The 25226-nt window shown below is 36.6% G+C and overlaps 2 protein-coding genes across 2 annotated transcripts in view; one reads left to right on the forward strand and one right to left on the reverse strand.

The window, feature by feature from the left end:
- Nucleotides 1-137: 137 nt before the first annotated feature.
- LOC140239318 (protein DD3-3-like) lies at nucleotides 138-16223 on the reverse strand. Its single transcript, XM_072319192.1, has 14 exons — nucleotides 16058-16223; nucleotides 13191-13244; nucleotides 11986-12072; nucleotides 9507-9602; nucleotides 8749-8887; nucleotides 8027-8143; nucleotides 7208-7375; nucleotides 6633-6838; nucleotides 6057-6158; nucleotides 5444-5596; nucleotides 4490-4660; nucleotides 3194-3429; nucleotides 2374-2590; nucleotides 138-1374 (listed from the first exon to the last, which is right to left on the reverse strand). Exons 1-14 carry the CDS (start codon nucleotides 16126-16128, stop codon nucleotides 888-890), a joined length of 2304 nt encoding a protein of 767 aa, XP_072175293.1. The 5' UTR covers nucleotides 16129-16223; the 3' UTR covers nucleotides 138-887.
- A 6412-nt stretch (nucleotides 16224-22635) lies between these two features.
- Nucleotides 22636-25226, forward strand: part of LOC140239328 (protein DD3-3-like) — a 31394-nt gene continuing 28803 nt past the window's right edge. Inside the window, exons 1-2 of the mRNA XM_072319204.1 lie at nucleotides 22636-22708; nucleotides 24156-24312. Coding sequence (XP_072175305.1) covers nucleotides 24163-24312 — 150 coding nt within the window. The 5' untranslated portion in view covers nucleotides 22636-22708; nucleotides 24156-24162. The remainder of the gene's footprint in view (nucleotides 22709-24155; nucleotides 24313-25226) is intronic.

Below are 25226 nucleotides of genomic sequence, written 5' to 3' on the forward strand. Positions count from 1 at the left end.
GGTTAACTTCATACAATCAAACAAAAAATTCTTAGTGTTTTTTTTAATCAAAGAAATGAGATGGTTTTAACATGGAATACCACACTAAGGAGGAAAAAGCCATTTTGAAGGGCAAAAAGAAACACTGCAAGCTGACAAGCAAATGGTCGTAACTCTCTAGTGTGTTTCTGCAATTTTCAGCAACCTGTTACTTCAGTGCAGCGTTATCTTTTTCTGGAGCTTTCATCTCTCAATCTTTCAATCTCTCAATCTCAATACCATCTGCATTATCTGATATTATTACACGTCATCATAATGGTCTTGCAGCTATATGTTATTAACATTTTGTAGTAAATGTATCATGAAGAAACAGTATAGAATAAATATGTATAAACTTGTACCACAGTGTTGAATTATAGAAATGTTATATACATCTTATTGTACATATGTCTATGGCAAAAGAAACAGGATGAAACTGATGCATCTTGTCCTCACTTTTTGTGTATGGTGAAAGTACCTACTAATACTTCATATGGGGACAGAAATTGTTGCTCATTAGCTGAACAATACCCACCTTGACATACATGTAGGTCATACAACATAATTAGTGCATCACAGTACATTCCATATCATGTCTTGGATTCTTCAGTCATGTTAAAGTTCATTTGTAAACAACAACAAAAAGAAGACTCACAAGTTATACTCTCATAATTTATCACACACCATCAAAACAAAAGAATTGCAGCTGGTCATACATGGTCACTTGATAAATGTTTCATGATCGTATAACAAAATGCGGCTTCCGTGATTCAAGTTGCACTGGTAAAATCCTGACATTGGGTCTAACATTCAGAGAGCCTAACTGAAATGAAATCAAAAGAGGCCCCTAGGTGCCACCTTGAGCCCACTTAAACCTGGCCAGTTTTGGTAAGCCCTGAGAGTTTGTCAGGGTGCATCCTGAAGTAGACAATGGCGCCAACAATCAGCACCACCGCAATCAGGCAGCCAATCACAGCGCCGGCGATTGTGCCGGCATTCGTGGAGCCGGTGACGACGTACGTGCCGCCGCTGTCGGTCTCAATAGCGAGGGCATTACCCTGCTTTGTGTACTCAACCTTTTCCCAGGTCGTGAAGGTGTCAGGATCAGCGCGGTACATCTCTAGGTTGTCCGTCGTGGAGCCGTTCAGGTAGAGATTGAGTGTGAACTTCTCATCGTTGGCTGTGAACTTGGTGGTCGGGTACACGGTGATGAAGTTGCTCTCGATCTTCTGGCCTGGCAGGTCATCGGGGTTGCCACCTTTGTTCTCGATCTCCCAGCGGCCCTGGTTTGGTGTCCACTCCAAAATCTTGATGTCCTCTAAGTGATCCAGGGTGCCAATGCGGAAGTTCAGCTCACTGTATAGTAGGAAATAAAAAGATGGTGACTCCACAAATCATACATCCAATTCTACAAATCCAATGGCATAAAGAAAGAGTGAAAATTAAAGTTAAAACTATGTCGAAGTTGAGGTGATTATAAAGTCCAGAGTCATTTCACACTTAATTACCAAAAAAAGTTTGTGACAAATTAGCAAATGATAGTATGCTTGTCCCATTTTCTCATTATGTCCTTAAATCACCTTTTACTTCAAGCAAACTGAAGCCAAACATTCAAATGACTCTGATCTTTAGACTGCAAGTAAAATATCGAACATTGTAAAATATTTGGGTAGATCTATGTCAAGGCAAACTAATGCCATCTACAGATAGCTCTTTTGAATAGGGGGAAGTTTTGTCACATATGGTTACAACACAGATTCGGTTTTTATGATCATCCCTTGAACTAGATAAAGTGATGAAAAGCAAAGAAATAGTTATGCCGGCAACCTGTTCTTGACAGAACTTAGGAAAGTATCAAACACTTGAGATGACACTATAAAGACTGTGGTTTGTGATGCCATGTACTGTATATGCCATATATTTAGCAAGTCTAATTTTTCCCAAATACGGACTTCCTGACATTTTTAAGAGTGGTTAAATTTGCAACTGTTGAGTACAGTACTGAACAGAAAAGTGTGTGCATGCACATCCCATTCATGTCGCAATCAGAGATAATATTTTGTTGTGTTTTTAAGTTTGCGAATAGCATCCGACTTGCAAAATTTCACATAACTAAAAACCTGGTGAAATATCTATCTGCCGTATACAGTACATCAACAAATTGTTGATATTCTGCTGGACGAAGATTATATGAAGCCACATTCATCAAAAAACATAGCCACTTTGCAGAATATATAGTTTCATGACATAGCACATTACAATTGTGTAACATTTGCATTCTGTATGGGAGGGTTGAGGGTCCAATGAATTGACAATTTCTGTTCCACTCATTCCACCTCTCCCTTCAAAACACACCTGTGTCCAGTTGTAACGTTGCCTCCCCTGTAGCCGATCGGGGTGTAGTTGACCTGCTCGATGCTGGAGACGATACGTCCCTTTTGGCTGCGGTTGGAAAAGTTGTTGTTCCTCGTACACATGTAGTGGGCCGTGCCGGGCATGGTGATCTTCCTGGGGCCCGAATCATAGTAGGTGCCCGCATCATCCAGCTCCGACATCTCTCCTCGGAACTGGCCTGGAAGGAGGGGGGCAGAGGGCGTGGGAAACGGAGGAGGAGTTAATATCGAGATATGCTGGTGGTAAAATTTCAAACCACTCACTTTTAATTCATGATATAATTCATACTGGCAATCCAAATGCAATAATACAATTTGCTATCATGTTCAGCCACATCATCCAAAAATTATATTACAGAGAAATCTTGACAATGATATGACTGATTTTACCTCAATACAACTGGTACCTTGATGTAAACTAATTAACCCCTTGAGGACAAGCTGATTTTGCTAAAACACATATTTCCCATAGACACTTGCTCCAGTATAGTTGGGATTAGTCTTTAACAGGTTTAAAAAAAAAAGAGATAACTAAACACAGTAATGGAAAATAAGGTCAACAGAATCTACCTTAATTAAAGTGGTACATAATTATATGAAAGCTCATTATAATCAAGTTTTTTAAGTGCAACAGGATTGTAGAGAAGCCACAACATTTCAAGTAGTTACTCTTAATCTATGGAACTCTGTATGCAACAGAAATCGCTGTCCATCACTATCGATGTCCTTGTAATGTTTCTTTATTGTTTGCATCTAAGTGTACTGATGCACTATTCTCTTACCTGGTTGTAAAACGGCCAGGTCAATCAGATCCTGCTGAGTTAATCCGAGGAAGGAGGCATTCCTGATGTCCTGCGGGTAGCTGTTACCATACTGACCAGTCATGCCATTGGGCTGATAGTAGGCGCCGGTCCCTTCGGGGTAGTTCTGGTCCCTGAGCAGGGCGATGTTGCTGCGGTCAGTACCCTGGCGCCCCTGACCGTCATTGTTGTTGGGGTTGGAGTTGGAGCCAGTGAATCTTAGTGGTAAAGAGAAATGAGTTGAATCTTGATACAGGGGCATATTAGACTGTACACTTAATGATCATAGACTTAGAATGCACACTTACTATAAATTGCCCTACAGAAAAGACACAAATAGATAAACAAAATCACATGCTAGCCCTGTATCAAATGCTTTAGCCCGTTGAGGACGAGTCCCGAGTATACTCAGGGAAATGTCTATAGGAAATGTGTGTTGTAGCAAAATCAACACATCCTCAACGAGTTACCCGTAATGTCTGGACTGAACTTTCCTTCATGATTTAAGCAACCCCAAACAAAACAAATTAATCATCCTGTCTAGTGAGTTAAGAATACATTCCATGTACCATTTCATAAGATTAATACCAATATCAAGTTAAAACTAGAGTATCTTGTTTCTTTAACTCTACAGTCCACAGGACTAGGTTACCTTGTCTTCTGCTTTGAACATCAGGAGATGTGAGAGTTTAGAGTTTAATCTGATTTCAGATTCTTTTTACTCTGCCAAAAACTTGCATCTCAGACTGTTTCACACTTCGTACGTATTGTTTCAAATTCATCTGTTCTCACATGTCATGTAATTTGTATTGATTTATTATATATATATATATATATATATATATATATATATATATATATATATATATATATATATATATATATATATATATATATATATATATATATATATATGTGTGTGTTACAATCATTCTATAAGTTATGACTTACAATGTGTATTCTATGTACTTTGTATTGTGTTCCATGGTACTACAATTTGTATCTAATCCATGACTGAATTTCTCTTTTCTAATTTTTTCTTTGAGACGCTCAGCGCTTAGAAACATTGTAATAAGTGCTTTATAAATGATATTTATTATTATCATTATTATTGTAATGCTCACAGATTGATGCACTTCAGACAATTTTTAAAGAGTATCAGAATTGTTCTGATTTTTTACTGCAAGTACTTTCACATCCCACAAATTCCATCAGGCAGACATAAGGCTACAACTTTTTGCAACACAGACCTGCGCCATGTGATTACAAGCAACTTACTGCACATGGATGAATTCCCCGGGCATGACCGCGAGCTCGTTGGGGACAAAGTCGTACTCCACTGCTGGGAAGACCTGCACAATGTTCCCTCGTTTTCCTCGCACATTGAGGTTGTGCACCTTGTTCTCACCGACCTCGGGTGGAGGCGCCCGGATGGCAAAGGTGTGTGACCTGCAAAATATGAGCCGTGGAATTCACGATTGGTTGTTGGTTGGTTGTTTTGGGTTCTACTACAGTCCTGCCATAGCCAAGGGCAATTTGCCTCACAAATATGTATCAGTATGATTTTAATGAAGGTGGAGGATTCCGTTAGATGAAATGAAAAATGTTGTGATATTAGTTTTATAATAGGGGGTGAATTATATACATATTATCCATTCCCAATCCTTGGCATCTTTACAGATGTAAAATAAACTAATGTACTGAAGTATCCATTTTTCAAATATTAATGAGAATATATAGAATGTTCTTCTCTTCTATAGTGAAACATAAAAGTGTAAAAAGTATAAAAGAATTCAAAGTCGCAATGATGATGATAGCAATAATTGATTTCTTATTTACAGCCTTCTTTCTTCAATGCAAAAAGTAGAAATAGCAATCCTTCCTATACGTGTACAAGGCAGTTTCCTTCATGGACTAAATACGATGACATAGTGAACTATACACCCACCTCCATCCAAAACACACAGTGAAAGCTTTGGCCTCGTTCTCAACAATGTCTGATGGATCATTGATAAATACACGAACTAATGGGAACTTCCCTGAGATATGCAAGATTTAGACTTCACTTTTATGCTCACATTTTCCACAACCAACTTTCTGAGTGCATTCATGGGCAAAGCATCGGACAGAATGAAAGACATCAGGACACAAGTTTGCACAAACAATTCAAAGTAAAAATTCCCCACATTAATGACAGGAAAATCTTATGTCTTTGTGCAGATGGATTCTCACCTGTCCTGGAATGTCCTTCCCAACTGAGCTGTGTTTATCGCCAGCTGCAAGTTGAAGTTGTCCCCGTTAGGGGCATCGGTGAACATCTGCACGTTGGGGTTGTTCTCAAAGACGTAACCCCTGTCATCTGCCTCGTCTTCGGTCAGACCATACCTGATAACCAAAAATAATGCAACAGTTACCTTTACGTCACCTGTGCTACTGCAAAAATTGTGAGGTCCAACTAGAATGTACTGGCATGGTTTTTCAACAGAAGAGGGGGAACTGCATGCGGCTTTAGGTAGGAGACTTTATATACGCTTTAAATTTCATGGAATGAGTGATCTCATTTACATACCATTTGAGAATCAATGCTTCACGACTTAACCTTCCCACAAAATTCAAACTCAAGCTAATATATCTTTGCTTCACATTTGACAAGGACTAATTTTACTACAGATAATCCAGTGTGATGTAACCTCTATAGTCCTCTATATGATTTGATCTCTCTCTGACAATGGTATGAGAGATTGCTACATGTACCTGATTAATGACAGACACTTGGACCACTAACCTTCCATTGAAGATTTAAGCATATTGCATAAAGGCGGGACATAGAAATGAGGAAACTCACTTTGAGAAAACGTCCAGTGGGCTGTCCTGGTTGCCTTGGGCATTCAGTTCTGCTGTGACTGTACCGTCCCAACCAGGGTATTCTCCTGTGGAGATGTTGTACCTGCCAAGGAGCAAGGGACAAAAATATATTTGCGATCTGTATGTTTGTTGTATCAATTATTCCACTTATCCATTATGAAATACATTTCTCACATGTGGATTAAATATCTCACCTCTTCTGTTACTACATATGAGTATTTTCTCAAACTTCTGACTATTTTTTTCTGGTTTGATTTTGTTTTTTAATCTCTCTGAAGTAATATGCATTATGTATGAAAAATTTCATGGTATATTTTGTTGTCAATGTACTGACGATGAGAACAACACAATAATAATAAAAGAGAAAGAAAAATTACAATAGCCACAACATACATGTCCAAAATGAGCATATATATGCTACAATTTGTCAGACATCACTATTGCACTAATCAATAATGAATGAAGAAGAAAGTTTATCAAGAATCAATCAATGCTTTTGAGGTCATCAATAACATTTGGGTCACGGATGACCTGCTTTCAAGGGCCCTGTACCCACCTGAGACGCACGACACAGTTCTCATTGATGGTGTTGGGTATCGTCCAGTTGAGGTTGTTTGGCTGACCGTTGACCCCGTTGCCCAGGTGATTGTCACGGCTCCAGTGGTTCTCGCGGCAGATGGGGGCAGAGATGTTGAAGGAGGGGAATTCCTTCCACACGCCACGGGTGCTGTTCCCGCCCGCCGCATTCTCGATAGTCACGGCCTGGATGTGAGAGATATGAGAGTAGGAGACAGGACCAAAGGAGGAGGGGAAAAAGAGGTATTAGAGAGATTCTTAACAACGCATCAGACGTTGGAGAATCTTGACACTTTGGCATGCAAACACAACCAAAGAGTTTTTATGATGTGACAAAACATAAGCTCGATTCAGTAAAGAGAAGATGAAATCATGAAACAAGCATTTCAGTTCATGACAATGTAGTTTTCATGGAAGTGGAGAGAAGGGACTTGAATTAAATATTATAAAATTTATCTTTTTCGTCTTTGACAAACATTAAGAGCGAAAAAAAAAAAATAATGAGCTCCTCTGATAAGGGGTGGGGATCTGTTGCTACGGTAACCAATGGCTCACCTCACACTCTTCCTTGGTGTTAGGGATGACTGGATTGTTGCGGTTGGCATTAATGTTCTCCTGCAGGTAGCTGAAAGGCAGGTCACAGGCCCAGCGTGACTTCACATTCTGACTCTCCGTCTGGTAATACTCACATCGAGTCGGGTCATTGGTCAGCACAGCAATGTCCTGCATTCATCAGATAAGTAACTCGCTCATCTCCATTTGCAAATGGAAAGCATAATATGCTATATATATACTTTGAGTCATGGACTCTCAGAGGGTTTAACTACATCTTCTCTATCACATTCTAACTCATCTTAACACGTTGACGATGGCCTGATTTTGCTACAACATGCATATCCATAGACACCTGCCCAAGTATACTCGGGACTCTGTCTCAACAGGTCAATATGACCAATGGAGAAGGAAATGTCACAGATTGAAGAAGCTTCAAAATATTTCTAATTTGACTAGGAAAATACGAAGAGTGACACTGTCCAATTTTCTTTTTCAAATAAAGTTTGAAGTCCTTGGGACCAGCAGTGTTCTTTATCATAATGAAATTTTGTTAGAGCCGAACAGAGAAACATAAATTCATATAGATGAGATCATTTTGGGGCCTGAATTTTTACTTCACTGTAATGAGAATTTATTATAATAGTGTTTGTTATCATGGGAGCGCACTGTAGCATATCATATCTAGATGAGAGAAGAGGTTTGAGCCATTACTATATAACAAGTTCTTGGCTATTTGAAATATTTGAAGGAAATCTAGACTTTACACTCTACATGTAATAGATATTTTCCTTGCCACTAGCAACCAATAACACAACCTACCATCCATGGAGACGGACCCCAGTAGGGGTAATAGTCACGCTCCTCCGGACACTCGTAGCCCCTTCTTGTTCCCTGTGGGTTCTGCCTGGTGTACTTTGCAGTCTGCCCTTTCAAGTTCTAAATCAAACAAGAAAGAATTTATATGGGAAAACAGCAAAATAAGACAAAATGATGCTAAACATTCTCAACAGTATAAGTCTTAATAAGATGATAAATTTTCCATGAAATTTTCTTTGCAAGGTGATATTTGGCAATGTAAAGTTCTTGATAGAAATTCTTGATAGAAAAAGGATGTCACGCCAACAAACAGGTAGAGATTGATTAGAAAATTATGGCATCACTTTCATATTTTCTTTCTTTATAAACCAATTCTGTTCCATAATCCTCATGTCAAGCAGCAGACAATAATTTGACTTTTTAATTAATTTGTTACCACAATATATTTTCCAATAAAGAACACTGTTCAATTATTGGAATAAAACCTTTTTTAATTACCTCCCCCCTAGCCTAAGGTTTTCTTTGATAGGTATTCTAAAACCTTCTCTCACACATGCATTGATTGCAAACCTCTACAGCATCCTGACTGATTCCCCTTAGAGCATGCCTCCTTTACAGTTAATTAATATACTTAAAACACTTTTTCAGAGAATGTCATATAAAAATCTTCCCAAAGTTCTCATTCTCAATGAGAGAAGGTTAAAGAAAAATGAGCTTTTCCTGACCTGATCTGCAGTAAAGAGGTTTGCTTGCCGTTGTCTGAGTTTACAGTTGAGGTAGTAGTCAAAGTTTTCGTTCATTCCGTATCGGATGTCCGTGTTGCAGTCGTAGTTATAGCACTGATTTGGATTCTCTGGGATAGTTCTGCATAGGAAGAGAAGAAAATAAATGTTAAAACATGCACTTAAAACAAGGCAAGGCATTTAATTATCATAACAAATCTTCAACAGACCTATGCATCAGACTGAGTGTCAATGAATATCCTGACATGAACCTCTATTTTACTCACTGGAGCACGAACAAAGATATGCTGATCAAGAGCGGGCACAGCTGTCGGTATGATGAATACAGCTATCACACTACTACAACTTGCAATGTACATTCTAAAAGACAATACATTGTACCATGACTCATTAAAGTCAGAAAATTCTTATAATCCAAGCATAATGTGATGGTCTCCAATGTCAATAATAAGCTGTATTTTTGTTGTTGACATACATATATGTCTTAGTTTGATAACAAACGGCATTCAAAAAGTTAAATTTGCATTCAAGCTCTTTACACAGACAAACCTATGAGCACAGCCCCCCCCCCCAAAAAAAAAAAGTAATAATAATAATAATAACAATGAATTTAACTGACAGGGAAAACAGCTACATTATAAGCAATTAGAAAACAAATTCCAAGAAAATTGGAATGAGACGCTCTGATTAATGCACTGACTATGAATGATGCAAAAGGCATACAGTCCCACACTACTTACGTGGTGGTTGTTCCATCCCTGACCCATTCTCCACACATGTACTGGATGACGAGCTCACAGTGGGAGTTCGGGTCTCCACAGCTGTGCTGGTTGGTCCTGTAGAGACAACATGGGACAGAGAGACACAAAGAGACAGAAAGTGGGCAAGTTAGAGGGACTCAGTGTTTGCTGTGATTGACAAGCTACAAGTTATTTGTACGAAAAACACAACACATTATTTAATTTTCTGACAACGATTTAAGGTTCAAAATGTGCAACAACAACAAAAATGGCAATTTAAGTGTCTTGCTCTCTATGGAATTTGGACTGTTTTCATGTATACCACCGGTAGTTCATCAAGGTGAAATGCAAACTACTCTGGAAAAAAGCCAAGCAAGAATTGAAATCAAAAGCAAACAACTAAACAACCAATTAATGCCTGCATACCCGTATGTTACAAGTGATCAATAGTCAGCTACAACATTTCTTCTCTCCAATATTGTCTGGCAATTTGTGGTGCTTTGTGCATTAGACATTTGGGACAGAAAGGGGAATGATATTCCTGAAGTATTATAACTAGCTTCCACTGTGACAAGCTTTTAAACATTTTGCCCAAACATATCCATGAATACATATACACATACAAAATGTACATTTGATACGTGTGAGTAGACACACACACATTAAAGGGATCGTATAGTTTTGGTTGAGACCTAATTTCAGGTTTCTAGCATTTTTAGGTGAGATAATGACAAACCTCTTATGAAATATGAAAGAACATGTAATTCTATGAGGAATTCAGCATTTATTTGATGAAAATTGGTTTTGAAATGGCTGAGATATCCAAAAAAGAGCGATTCTAATAAAGTGTGGGACCCACACTTTATTACGATCGCATTGTTTTACTTTGTTTTTGGATGTTTCAGTCATTCCGAACCTGATTTTCATCAAATAAACTTTGAATTCCTTTTAAAATGGTATATTCTGTACTATATCATAAGTGTTTTCCTGGTATCAAAAAGTTAAAAGCCCAATTCTCATCTCCACCAATACTGTACCATCCCTTTAATACACAATGTATATGACACTCTTAGAAATAAAGACTATATCTCAGCAATGATCTTCTTCTTCTTTAAATTCTGCTTTTGCAGTTTTTTACATAAAGACACACATGCACACAGACCCAAAGTCCGAATTGTGCTGGGCACGAAGGTATATGTGCACTCACATACAAGCATACATCAAGCCTGCTCTATTAATGCAGTCTTCTGTGCACAACCCACATCAATTTCACCTCTGATGTCATAATTTCTTTACAATCTGTGGCACGACCAAAAGGCAGAGCTTACTACATGTATTTGCATTGCGGAACACAAACATACAGATGAACCATGCAACCTATGGCCCGTAATGTATTGAACGACTAAACCACATGGGGTGAACAGCCACACAGTCACAATATTACAACTCTCCTGACTGAAATCTGGGTCCTAGACACGCTGAGGGGCAGGAACTTATCTACACTTCCTTGCTTCATTGTGGACTCGATGTCTTCAAGTCTGTGGCCAAAACTCAGCTATATCAAGTGCACAGAATCAGAGAATGGGTTCATCAATTTGCATTTCCTATCAATGTACAATTCCTTCTGAATCAACATCCTACAGACATAGGACAAAATATCTAGGTTGGAAAAAGAAAATCAAAAATTTGGTACTACATAATCACTGCAGGGCCTGTTTTATCAAAAGATAAAATCGACTTTCAATTTCCTTACCACATAGGCTGCCATAGACTTACAGTTGAAATCAACTACATAATCAATTTTAACTCTTTGGGCCCAGATGAACTGTAATCACTGCCGCATGTCTACAAGGTCCTACATGTAATCAAATGGCTGGTATCTTGATGACATCACAAATCGACAAGCTGGTTTAAACACAGACAGTTAATTTCTGGCTCGGAAAGTAAGAGGATACATTGTAGATGATAAGTTGAACACAAGAAAGGTACACAAAAGATAAATAGTGCAATCAATAGCTTGATTCAGGAAACAAACTATGATCAAGTCCATATACAGGGTACACAGGAAATGAGTGATAGGACAAGCTGAGGTCTATTTAAGGATGACTCTGACCAAGGAATAGACTAGGTGAAAATGGGAAGGAAGGAAAAAGTAAAAAAAAAAAATCATCAGGCAGACTACAAAAAAATGGAATTCAAATTGTGAATTAAAGTGAACATTATGAGTAAACAAATCCACCTTAAGCTCACTTGAGAAATGTTCACCCAGTACACTCCAAGTAGACCTCCAGGTACACCAGAAAATAACATTATGATGAAAAAACTCAGTAAAATCTTGAAGGCTGGCAGCTAGACTATTTTCTCCAATGAAAAAGCATTTGGAAATGCTAGGTTCACCTGCTCTACCCGCACTTCTTGTCGACTCAGTACATACATGTGTACTGGGGTTAATCATATTTACAAAGTTTGGTTTACTCACCATTCAATGGGCAGAACTGAGCCTGCTGAGTAGTATAAGCTTCCTACGTTGTAGCCCCCTCTGTTGTTGTTTTGAGAGTCAAACATTCTGGGAAAAAAAAAGACCAATACAATTTTCATGTCAAATCTTTTCACTGAATTGCAAAGCACCAACACATTTCACTTTTAGGACACTTTGTTTCCAGGAATACCATTTGAAATTTACTTCATCTGATGAATTATGCTACAGATAATCACCAGATACCAAGTTGTAGACTAGTTACAAGAGATAAAACCTGAAAAAAAAAAATTGTTAAATACTGTTCTTCCCAAACAACTACCCAGTAACACACACAGCTCTACTTTATACACAGGACAATGCATTGCTAGTGAGATTTCTGACTACAAAAGTCATAGTCTTTACATCAATTTGAAAACAAAACAAAAGAATTCAAACAAACATGGTCATCTAATCAATAATGTACATGTGGTGCGTGTCATCATATGTCAGATCAGTGGGCATAAAATCGAAAGAGCTATAAATATTCTCATGTGAAGTTCATTTACACCTTTGCCAGGACATCTACAAAAAGAGGCAGGCAGCACTAAAGTTTATACAACCATGAATTAAATGTTCAACACTTAATGTCTAGCAACATTTTGTTTGTGTGTGTGTTTCTTTTATTCAGCATGACACAGCTGTAAAAATGCCATGAAAACATCCTGCTAAAACATTGCTTCTTCTTCAAACATTCAACTTCCTGTAAATTTCAAGCGCCTGGTGGTTTTGTGTTTTTCTTTCCTGTGAAAATTGATTGCTCAATCAATTGAGAAAAACAACAAATAAATCAAAACATAATAAAACACAGACATATAAACACATTATAAGTCTAAAAAGAAAGTTGCTCGGCATATGCTAATATTTTTCTTTGTCTAGGCTGAGAGGTAGTACCGGTAATAGTAGAAGTACAAGTTGTAGTACATAACATGCAAAACTCAAGAATTAATGAGCAATACTAACATGACAGAAAATAACTACTACATACTCAGGAAAACCTCTCTGTTTTGGTTTGTTTGTTTTTTTGTTTGTTTTGTTTTGTTTTTTGGGTTTTTTTTTTTTTGGGGGGGGGGGGGAGGGGACTAGTGACATTCCTTGATTTTAAAGAGGGACATTTACATATATGATGAAATTCCAAAGTTTAGTGCAAGAGTACACTATATTCTCACCTGTTTCCATTGTTTCTCTCTCGACCATTCTCGTCAAGTCTGTTATTACTCCCTCTGTGATAAGATAAAATATTAACATTAAACTTAATTGATGCAACAACAACAACAACAACAAAAACCTTGTTCATGGTTGCTGCTGCAGCATGGAAATCAAGCACATGAGCCAGTTATGCTTTACATTACTACTAAGAGGTACTTTCACAAGGATGTTGACAAAATATGATTAAGAAAAATGTAGATGCAGAATCAAGAAAGAATGGATCGGCTATCATGACAACTTAAGGCTAGATACTTCAATGAGAATAATCAACCAATGGTAAAGTATGTCCCTCATGCAGAATGTATGCGTAGATTATATATAAGCTATTAATTTAATGAGTTAATAAAGCTTCTCTTTTTTCTTTTTTTTTACTGCAGTAACAACTACCAAAACTTTTCCATGGAGACAAGAAGTGTATGAATATCATGAAAATTCCAACTGGCAGGATTCTGTCAAACTATATATACTGGGTATGACTTGAACAATGCTCACTAGATGCTTGATCTCATTTGAAACATGTACAATGTATGTCAATCACTTTACAAACCACACACTCCCTTTTTCTTCACATTCCCTCTATCCACCACAAAACTTAAATAGATCGGATCTCTGCATGCAGATTTGCAATCATCCATAGGATGTATTGTGCGATTATACCAACAACCAAAAAAAAAAGAAAGAGAGAAAAAAAATTCTATCCTCAGAAAAAAGGAAAGAAAATGAGACAATAACAATGAAAACATTTGTGTTTAAAAAGAGCTCTTTCGGAGTACTGGGGCATGAGCGTTGGGGTGACCATTCAATTATAGTTTATTTCCTGGTCTCAGAAATTTGCATATTCATGACTTAAACATGAAAGCAGTTTGTATGCCAACCCCTCCCTCCTCCCATGTGTCCATGTGCCGTTTTTTCTTCGAAAATCAAACTTAAACTGCACCATATCTGAGGGATTAAATATTTTGTATTACTTTTTTTCCAAGGGTGCCACATTAGTGTCAAATTACACACATCTTCCTAAGTCAGATTGAAAGTAAAGAATTATTGTATATCACATGTACAAACACACACACAAATGAACAAGTAGATAGGCTATAGCATAAAACAAGGCCTTTCTCTGATTAGTTCCCTTTCCATAAAAAAAACAACAACAACAACACATACAAGTAGTTTGCAGATAGCTGCTGAGCGGGAATATCATGTATGGAAATACAAATTTATGTAATACCTCTTTGGACTGTTGTAAACAAGTAACTGCACAACAGTTCATCAAAGAACATACTTCACTCATGACCCTTGTTTTTGAAACATCCTAAAATGCCCGAGAAGTGTCCATGACTGAAGTTTCTTCATTTGACATTCTTGGTGAAGATGCCAAGATTTGTGGAATGTCTACATGAACCATCTATTCCTGCATATACTTTGTGAATAGTTGTGGCCCTTTGTAAACCTCTCAAGAAATTACAATGCAGCTTCTCCTGAATTCATCAGAATTTAGAGGAATAATCTTGAATCTTTAATGGTGCCATTTAGATTTGTTCTCATCTTCTAATAGGGCAGTTTCTATTTGTTTTCTTTACCAAAAGAGGTATTATGTTCACTGCGTATAATACTGAATTTGAAATTTACATTCTAATTCTTTCTTCAAAATATCTTATGATTACACATACTCTATTTTTCTGCATTTCAAAGTACAAGTTCACTAGAGTTTTTTTTTTTTTCATTTTGTGTGTAAATGTAATGTCAGAGGTCTATCTCTTCATATTACAAAGACACACACATATTACTATTAGTAGAAATCATTCATTAAGGAGACCAATATTCCTTTCTTAATTCAGTCACATAAAATCTACTGTTACATCCTCATTGATCATGACAGAGAGAGCCAAATTGTGCTTAAAGCCCATCTTTGGGAACCTTAACAGCACCTCTATAAATTACTTAAATTAGCAGGATTTGATGATGCTTTTCATGCTACCATCTTGTTTCAATTTGCTCTATTATTTTATGTTCTCTTGTATTTCTATAAGGTTATTTTGCTCTTCTAAACCCACTATGGACTATGTAACACTACTTCCACTCCAGCTTTGTGAATCCAGTAAACATGGATTTAGAAACCATTCATTAATATATGATTAATACAGAGTCATTACTTAAAGGACAAGTTCACCTTCATAAACATAAGGATTGAGAGAATGCAGCAATATCAGTAGAACACACTAGTGAAAGTTTGCGGAAAATTGGACAATCGATGCAAAAGTTATGAATTTTTAAAATTTTGTGTTGGAACCACTGGATGAGGAGACTACTATGGCTTGTGATGTCATACGAGTACAACAGTATAAAGAAAATGTAAAGAAAATTCAGCATATTTTCACTTTTTTCGCATAATAAAAGAGCACTTGACTTGCCTCTTTCTAAAGGCAATGGGAATAATATTACCCATAACATATGTCAGTAACAAGTCAAGGGAATGTGTACTTTTTTCAAAAGATGAAATTTTGTGAAATTCTCTTTATATTTTCCTTATATTGTTGTACGCATGTGACATCATACACTGCAGTAGTCTTCTCATCCAGCGGTGACTATTTATAGCTAAACGAAGCGTGCACAAAACAAGGGTTAGTGGCTGTGTTTTCTGCATGGTGAAACAAACCGATATTGCCTGCAACACGAAAGGGACACGGCACACCGACCCGACTTACTAGTAACTAACACGCCAGAGGGACAGGCGAGCATTGCGATGCAATTTCCATTAGGTGATTCACTCACTTTGCTTTGGCATGGGTACAGAATTTAAGAGTAAATGCATAAATTGATGAGCTCTTACCTTGGGTTGTGCATGTAAACGTCCGCCTGGACCCCTATTAACATCGTTAACACCGTTACAAGAAGCTTCATCTTCGTATCTTGCTATAAAAATTGCGATAGTTATGACTAAGTGACCCCGTTCACGAGCCTTCTGGTCTGATAGATGAAGTTGCGATCAGCAGAAATATATCACATGAAGCGAAGGCGGTACCGTTTGTCGAGAGAACAGTATAACCGGACGTCATGTAAACACTCGCCGTCAGTCATGCTCCAGAGGAGTCGGCTGTGACAGTGTATTCGTGCGCAAGATGAGAATATAGTGCACAACCCTTCGATGTTCGATGAGAAAAAAAAAATCCTCATATCACGGACTTCTAAGTGTTCTTAGATAATTTGTGCATAAAACACATATTGGTATAATGCAATGTCTTTTATATTACTTAGGAGGGAAGAATTTATCATTAGTTTGTACTTTGTGAATTGTGGGCGGTGACATCAGTAAACAAAAGTATAAGGACCGTATCACCGCTGCAGAATGAAATCCATACGCACTCCGCTTCACAGCGTTTGACCATTTCCGCGTTCCACAGCGTTACAAAACTAATGGCGGAAAACTATTCACATTGCGTGAATGCTGATCGGCCAAAGGAGGAAGATTACTACAATGGTCAAAGAGAAAACTTTGTATAGTTAAATCTTATCTTACGTCAAAGGTCAAATGACTGTCATTACATGGAGGGTACTTTAGCCGGGAGTGACGCCGTGCCATTAACGCGCACTTTCGGAACTCTTGTCTGAACCAAATGACAATAGGCTATAGTGACATGTACATGTGTATACATACATATATATATATATATATATATATATATATATATATATATATATATATATATATATATATATATATATATATATATATATATATATATATTATATATATATGTATATATATATATATATAATATATCTATATATATAGATATATATATATATATATATATATATATATATATAGGAACGAATCAGTCATACTAGTATATTGCTGTTCTGATGTTTTGTCTTTGGTATACATGTGTGTGTATAATATATATATATATATATATATATATATATCCTTTAAAAAGACAACTTTCGCTGATTCACGCCTGCAGAAATCCATTTGAATGTCGCAGCTTCAAACGTGTCGATAAAGGTTTCGCAGTGATTTGACTAAAGTTCTCACAATTGTTTCAAATAAACTAACAAAACATATTCGATATGACAATGGATACGTGAAGGTCTGTAACTGACGGATGCTGCGATCGACCATAATGATTTACATTTACATCGATATCGACACATGTCGAAGTAAACGTTGTCAATATGAAGAAAAGATAATTCCATCACATGTGACATATACCTCACTAACATCCCTGAGTTTTCTAAAATCTCATTCGCATCGGAAGATGGAGCACAGACACGTTTGTCGGGAGATAACATTGGTGGATAGAAGCTTGTTTGTTTGTTTGTCTGTTTGTTTTTGTTACAATACCTTTAAATTTCATTTGACCGTGCATTTATGCATATTCATTTTCTTCCTCTTTTTCTTTTTGTATGAAACCAGCCATCTATTTCCAGAAATAGAAGTACGAACATAATTTGCCCATTTTTGTATGTTCATATGCATAAAAGCATTTTTATGATGCTGCTCCTGATTTTTACTGAATATCTCTATACTATTTATATTTTCGTTAGTATAGTAGTCGAATTACCATTATTATCATCATTATCATTATTATTATTATTACCATCATGACCATTACCATTATCATAATCATTATTAGTATCAAAATCATCAGCATTAAGTTAGAGATTATAGAAAAATCAACTATTCATTATCATGTCCCAACAATAGTCTTTGAATGTTGATAGTGCTTTTAAGAGATTGGACTGAAAATAAAATTTCCAAAATGGTGAAAAACAAACTCCTGAAATGCCCTCCTCTTCTAGAGTAATCCACAAAATTTACAAGCTGTGCTTCTCTTGTGAATTCTTCTTTTCAATATAAAGCTACAAAATGAAATTGTATCACTTACTTGTTTATTTATCTAAAAACGAAGTTGATATCATTATGATTGTATCCATGTTTTGCTGAAACTTATGATTCAAGGTTTCTTTAAATATTGTGTAATCATGTAGGCGTTATGTATATTGCTTTGAATGGATATTGCGTTATGTGGAAATAAAATTATTTGAACTTGAATTGAATTGAAACTCCTGTTGGACACGTGACTTTCACGTCCAGAGTGTGATGGCACACGCCCTCTTTGGACATGGAGGAAGAGCTTGAGCTGACACTGATGAAGTCATAAGGAGAACCTGTTCCACTTTCCCGTTAACAAAAACGAAGGAATAATCCAGAACGTAAACCATTATGACTGTGATGAACTCCCTTTACGTATACGTGACTTAGAAAGGCAAAATACTTGTGTGTTGTTGTTTTTTTTTTGTGTTAAACTTCCACAAGCTGTTGTCTTTTTTTTTTTCATTTAAGAATTTAAACTTTGCGAATGTGCTTCCTCATTGACATAACGTTCAGTTACACAAAAGAAGACAAACGGAGGTATATATACACAGAAGAGCTCATCGACGCATTCAGCCTTGATCGTTTCTGTGACAACCAGGAACTTCGCCAAGACACGGCCGACACAGAACAGCAACAATTGAATTAATGCAAACTGGATACCAAGCATTGACATATATAACATTATCTAAAAGGGAATAGGGAAATTGAATAGGTCGTCACAAGGTATCTTATATTGGGAAACGCAAAATAGTATTATGTCCTTCCTCATTAATAAGGTCTACAGTGAGCAAAACACACACACACACACACACACATAATTATTCAATTGAATATGAAGGTTATTTATTTTTCTTCCACAAAACAGAAATATAAGAAAATTACAAATTCATCTTTGAGTGCACATTGGCTGACTTCAAAGTGAGGATGAATAATGATGAAGGAATTGAAAGCATAAACATTCTAGTTTCAAGCCAAACTTGTGGCATTATTGATGTTCTGAGAAGAAAAAAAAATGAGAGGATCAACTTAAAGCAGTGCTTGTACACTGAGGATAACCCATGCAATCGGGAAAAAAGTCTTTCTTAATTACTTAAGTACAAAATAAACAATTCATTAGTTTAAAAAATATAATAATTATTAAAAAGAAAAGATGTCACCAAAGAAACACAACAACGTGTCATAACTGTATGTAGATTTGAGTGTATATAAATGCTTCCAAGTAAATGTAACCGACCTTTAACTTTTATTTCATATGGAGCACATCATAACTTTATCATTACCTAGACAAAAATACTGTTATTACTGGTGAGTGGGGCTTATACCGCGATATTTTATGATAATGTCTATCAATGTTTCTTATTACAATAATAATAAGAATATATTATCTTTATTATTATTATTATTATTATTATTATTATTATCATTATTATTATTATTATCATTATTATTGTTATTACAAGTGTATTATCACCATTGTGGGGAGATGTATGTATAGTCTGCTTCCTAATATGATATTCTTTTTCCGTTATATCGGTCCAGCGAATATATAGCATTGGGGCATAGTGTGAGAACGATTAGTGAGAACGTTTTCCTGTCTCAGTTTTAGCTTGTGGGACTATATACGAGACCTATACTTGCTGTTGAAGAGAAAAGTCGTATATACCTACATTTGACAGACATCTACTGTACAAAGTCTTCCCGAACACTGAAATCCGATAGTTTTTATTCTATCTTTACGTATACAGAATATAGAACATTCCTTTTCATATGTCGGAGCCAGCTGGTTTAACACTGTTTAATGCACTCCATGTAAGTGTTCAAACATGGTACATCCCTTCATGTATTTAAGAAAAAAAAAAAGGCGATGCAAAGCCTTATATATAACGATTCAACTGACTTGTAACAGTGCTGTCATGCACATGCAATTATTATGTATTTACGTAATAATAATGTATACTTGTCATTAATCCACTCTCTGTGTTTGTAGTGTACAATGTTACCTTTCATCTATATAGAATGATGATTGCTAATACTGCAGGGCCACTTGGAAAAGCAGTTCTACAAAACTGAACAGGCCTGCCATGCAGTATAAAATAAATAAAACAAAGTAAATGATATATAAATGATACCTAGTATCACAAAACTTCCAAAATAAGGCACGAAAGAAAACAATTAACTGTGCAGCGTGCCATGGATTGGCTGCGTTATACCAAGGAGGTACTATAGGCGAGCTCGCCTAGTACCTCCTTGGTTATGCTGACGAATCGTTTCGGCCCAAATGCGGCTCAAAGACGCTCCTGATTCCGCGGGACTTATGGAATCATCCAGCGCTTGTCTTCAGGAAACCTTTTGAAGGAAATGTTTCCTTTTTGCAATAGTCGTCATTTCGTAAGCATTTTTGATTCAGCCTTCCGAAAGTTTTATTCTTAAGGATCTTAAAAATCGAGTTACATGTGTTGCAACGTTGCTCTGTAAACCATATAGACTGATACGTTTGTGTAACAGACTTGTTACGAAAAAAAAAAACAGTACTCCAAATGTTTTGAGGAATATAAACCGAGTTAAGAAAGTATGGTGAACGAATACCTTTAAGAGCTGAAAGTGTCATACCTTTCTATATAGCTTTATGCGTTCATTTATTGGGGATTTGCAAAATATTTGTACCATATATAATTTCTACCCATATTGTATTTTTCTTTTCATGCCATTCCTCTACAAGTGGCAACCATCTCCCATGACCACGATGACAGTTTGACGGTCCTAATATCTCACTAGGAAGTTGGTGCGATAAATGATTACTTTATGATTTGAGCGAATAGTAAATGCCTATATTGTATACATACACACACACACACACACACACACACACACACACACACACATACATATATATTCGGAGAAAAAAAAATCGTTTTTGCTAATTGCTGTACAATGTGCCACAAAGATTTCAACAAGTCTTGGTTTGATAACAACACTGAACTCATTCCAAAATCACTCCTCATATCGATAATGATGATGATAATAATAATGATAATAATGATAATATTGTAATAATGATAATTGGTTGGATGACAACGTTGAACTCATCCCAAAATCACACCTCATATATCGATAATGACGATGATAATAATAATCATAGATATTATTATAATAATGATAATAGAATGGATAATAATGATAATAATAATCATTATTATTATCATCATCATTATTGCACTTACTGAACAACATCACCATCTGGCAACAGTTCACATGGAACGTATAAAAGGAGATTCCTGTTTTGAGTCTAGAGAATGATATACAGTAGTACCTCAAATTATGTGCAAAAACTTATGTGCAAAAAAATTGTCCAACAAACTAACGACTCAAATACACAATTTTATAAGCCATGCTTCGGAAAGATTTATCAAAAGTGATGCAACGAATGTATTCCAGCTCCTGGTTGTTATGATACAGGGGCCGTGACGGATCTCTGTTACTATTGTTCGGCATGCGGCTAACAAGTTTTCACAGTCACGTTGAACAGACATAATGCAAAGCAGAGGAGAGACTTCACCTGGACTCTGAATGTGAAAGGAGAAATATATAGCTTCAAAACAGATAATGGAAAGTAAAAAAAAAAAATCATCCTGTAGTGGGCATTAGTTGTATTCTATATCCACTATGTTTTGAGGATCAACTAGATTAGATTGAATATTTGCATATATATTATGTACAGAAATTCATCGCAGCATTCATCGCAGAAACGGTCGATCAAAATGCTACTTGGCTGCAATGCATGGATATAGGCCTACACGATAATGAGCAACAAATACAAATGTCAATTATTATTATCTGAAGCGCTTGATAAATTTGTAGTTGATATTTTATGCTTCGATTTCAGTAAAAGAGAATAAAATATAGCGAAGGAATCAAATCACCGCATTAGATATGTTACGATACAGTTACACTGCTGATGTGAATTAATGATTTGTTACGTTATTGCTAGGGGCTTGCTACAATATTTCTCTGGCTGTAATTTGTCATGTTGTGTCTAAAGGCCTGCATTATTATGTCTAGCATTTTGTATTTGACTCTAAACAAGTAATCATCTTACGTAGAGATAGCAATATCATCAAATGCAACTCGACGCCCCTCCCTGTGGGGCGAACTTATTTGCCATATAAGGAAATGGAGCCAGCTTGATGAATGCCCTCGCTTACGTCATTCTATTTTGTTATCCTCGACAAGTAGCGTAGAAGACGAAATCTCGCATCTGGCCTTTTAGGTTGAGAAAACAAGATGTTATAACTCGCCTTTTCTGACCAAAGAAGGTCGAAAGTAGAGGAATTATCTTACACATAATAAGGTACTAGTAATGATTCCTATGTGCTGGAATACAACGTGCAACAAAGAGATCAGTGTAGCCACCCACCCCCGATTCAACAACCTGTTCTTTTCATCAGATTCTTCTGAGAACTTTGAGCTAGTGGCTAACTTGGCTCCGCCCATTCGACTGGGACTACTTTCATGACATCGTAGCCAAGATAAAGGACAACGAACACGTACTGCGAGTTAGAAGCAAACCTTAACTTGCCAAAGCAGAGAGAACTCGTAGTATTGGTAAGTGTGATACAACTTATAATTTTGTATGTTAAAGATTTTATGCAAGTCATCAAATCAAATTGAACGTTATATTAGTAAAACTGTGAAAGTCTGTACTTTGTGGGTTGTATGTTGACAAGCAGTGGCGATGCCAGCGTCCTTAGAGCTCAGTCCCACACCCTGATTAAGATGTACTGTTCGGCTCAATTCACCGTAACAATTCTCGCAAATTTTAACCTGTTAGTAAGTTAACCGTAGGTTTGACAGAATGGGATCTGCAACTCAAACAAAACAATGTAATATATTGTAGTTCTTAGTGGTCATTCATTTGCATTAACTTTCGGCTTGAACTTATCCATGTTTCAATAAGTGATGCAAGATTAACGTTAGTACTGTACATCTCTCTTCAATTTCAAATAGGTGTTAGATTCTGAGTGGTATCAAATATCTCTACTCCGACTCTAATGTGCAACAAATTTGTCATTGGACATTGGTCTCATTTTCATAAATTATGACATTACATGTATCTAGGATACGTGCACGCAGTGTCATTCTGTAGATCTATGCTCTGTTATACTGTCATCTCCATCCTCTTTCTTCCATTTTCAATAACATGCATGAGGATAGGCCTTCTAAAACAAAGTGCATAGATGAAGTTGATCTTTGTGACAGATATAAAGGAGAGGGCCAGATGTTTTCATAGAAAGAACATATCATTAAAAAGGCCCTTCATAATATTCTGTGAAGGATGGTGGATTTTCAATTCAATAGGCCAAAGCTGATGTGAAACAGTAAAACAAGTCGTCCGTATAAAATCAACCAAACAAATGTTGTCAAAAATTCAACCGCCGGCTTCATTACTAATAGCTATATAGTTTGCACGCAGTCAAATTTGTGCTCGGGAAATCGAACTTTGATGCTGGTTTTTGAGTGAAGATATACAGAATTCACATTTTACATTGATTATGTATTTGTAGAGCAGTCGTCCATAAATCAACCAAACAAATGTTGTCAAAAATTCAACCGCCGGCTACATCATGCTTTTGCACGCAGTCATATTTGTGCGCGGGAAATCAAACTTTGGTGCTGGTTTTTGAGTGAAGGTATACGGAATTCACATTTTACATTGATTATGTATTTGTAGGGCTATCTTGTATGATCAAGGGTCTAAATTCTGAGGTAGATTTGGTAAAATGGTCATGACACATACATGTACAGGATTGTGAATGTTTAGTCATTGAACTTTAAGTTGTAGAGACCCCTCCCCCCATTGCCCCCCCCCCCCCCCCCCGCACATACAAGCATGCTGATGCTTACTCCAAGATTTGCACTATTCATTTATTCATTTATCGAGTGTTTCCATTTAATTTGTGTTTTCTCTTGCATTTTCTTTTCTCTTCACGATGCCTTACAAGTGATGACATTCAAAATGTTAACTACATTTTACTTTTATCTCTCCGCCCAGTATCACAATGATTGTCCGGTTTACCTCCTTACTGGTGGCTACCCTCATGTTGAGGGTACAAGCCGATGTCTACCTCCACAACCCCAGGGGATCCAACAACAGACTCAATGAACAATCAGCCAACAGACAGAATGCAAACAGGGCCTTTGACTCTCAGGTAGGTCTCCTGAGCTTTTATATTTGAAAGGGGAAATGAAAAACAGTATAGTAATATATTTGAAATTTCCTGTGGCAAGCTTGAAAGATACTTTCGCATGATTTCTAATGCTTTTCTATGAGATTGGGTTGTCAGATTTTTTTTCTTTGTTTTCTTGTCAGCATTGTGGACAGAGAAGTATTTATATCACAACCAATTGTGTTAATTTTTCTGTTTGAGTTTTATGTTGTTTTACACACCTTACTCAGCTTCATGGTACATGCCAGGCTGAATTTGTGTTACTGCCCTGGACAAAACCTGCAAAAAAGTTGGCCAAAATGAATTTCCTCTGTCTACATAGAGTGTAAAGCTGTAAACTTTAAAATGATAAAACTCAAAATGGGATCATCCTAACCCATTCAAAAAGTGATTGAAATAAGAGAGCTTGGAGGTGTAGTTTCATAGACAAAAGAGAAAAAAAAAGTATTTAAATATTAGGATCACTCAGGTGTTCTTTGCAGAAGTAGCAGTGGAAATGTTGTCTATTTCCCAGTGAAAGCAGTGCCTGTCTGAAAATATATGTTACAGAAAAACTGCTAACATCCAAATTTCAGTTTTTACTGAAATTACTCTCCCAGGTAAGACAATCGTTAAAACTTTGAGTTTGTCAATCCAAATTATATTTTGGTCTATTGTTCAGAGAATCCTAATCTGCAATGGAGCTGGGTGGTCACTTTATACACCATGTATATGTGTATAATTAATTGGTCACTTCACAGGTCTCTTGATAACAGTGTAAACTGATCAGTGCACCTGTGGAAGAACTAGTAATAAGCTCAAATTATAAACCAGTTATAATGAGTGTCAAAATTCAGGTGGAAGTTTAAAAGCAGACTTTTTAGCTCACCTGAGCCAAAGGCTCAAGTGAGCTATTG

The sequence above is a fragment of the Diadema setosum genome, chromosome 2 (genome assembly GCF_964275005.1).
Source record: "Diadema setosum chromosome 2, eeDiaSeto1, whole genome shotgun sequence".
Classification (NCBI taxonomy): domain Eukaryota; kingdom Metazoa; phylum Echinodermata; class Echinoidea; order Diadematoida; family Diadematidae; genus Diadema; species Diadema setosum.

Bases quoted from the DNA above. Each gene is read 5' to 3' on its own strand.
- LOC140239318 (XM_072319192.1), bottom strand. From the start codon at position 16,128: ATGAAGCTTCTTGTAACGGTGTTAACGATGTTAATAGGGGTCCAGGCG. The intron at 13,245-16,057 runs GTAAGAGCTCAT...ATCTTATCACAG, and splicing joins GTTTACATGCACAACCCAAG to AGGGAGTAATAACAGACTTG. The intron at 7,376-8,026 runs GTAGGTTGTGTT...TGATGAATGCAG, and splicing joins GGGGTCCGTCTCCATGGATG to GACATTGCTGTGCTGACCAA.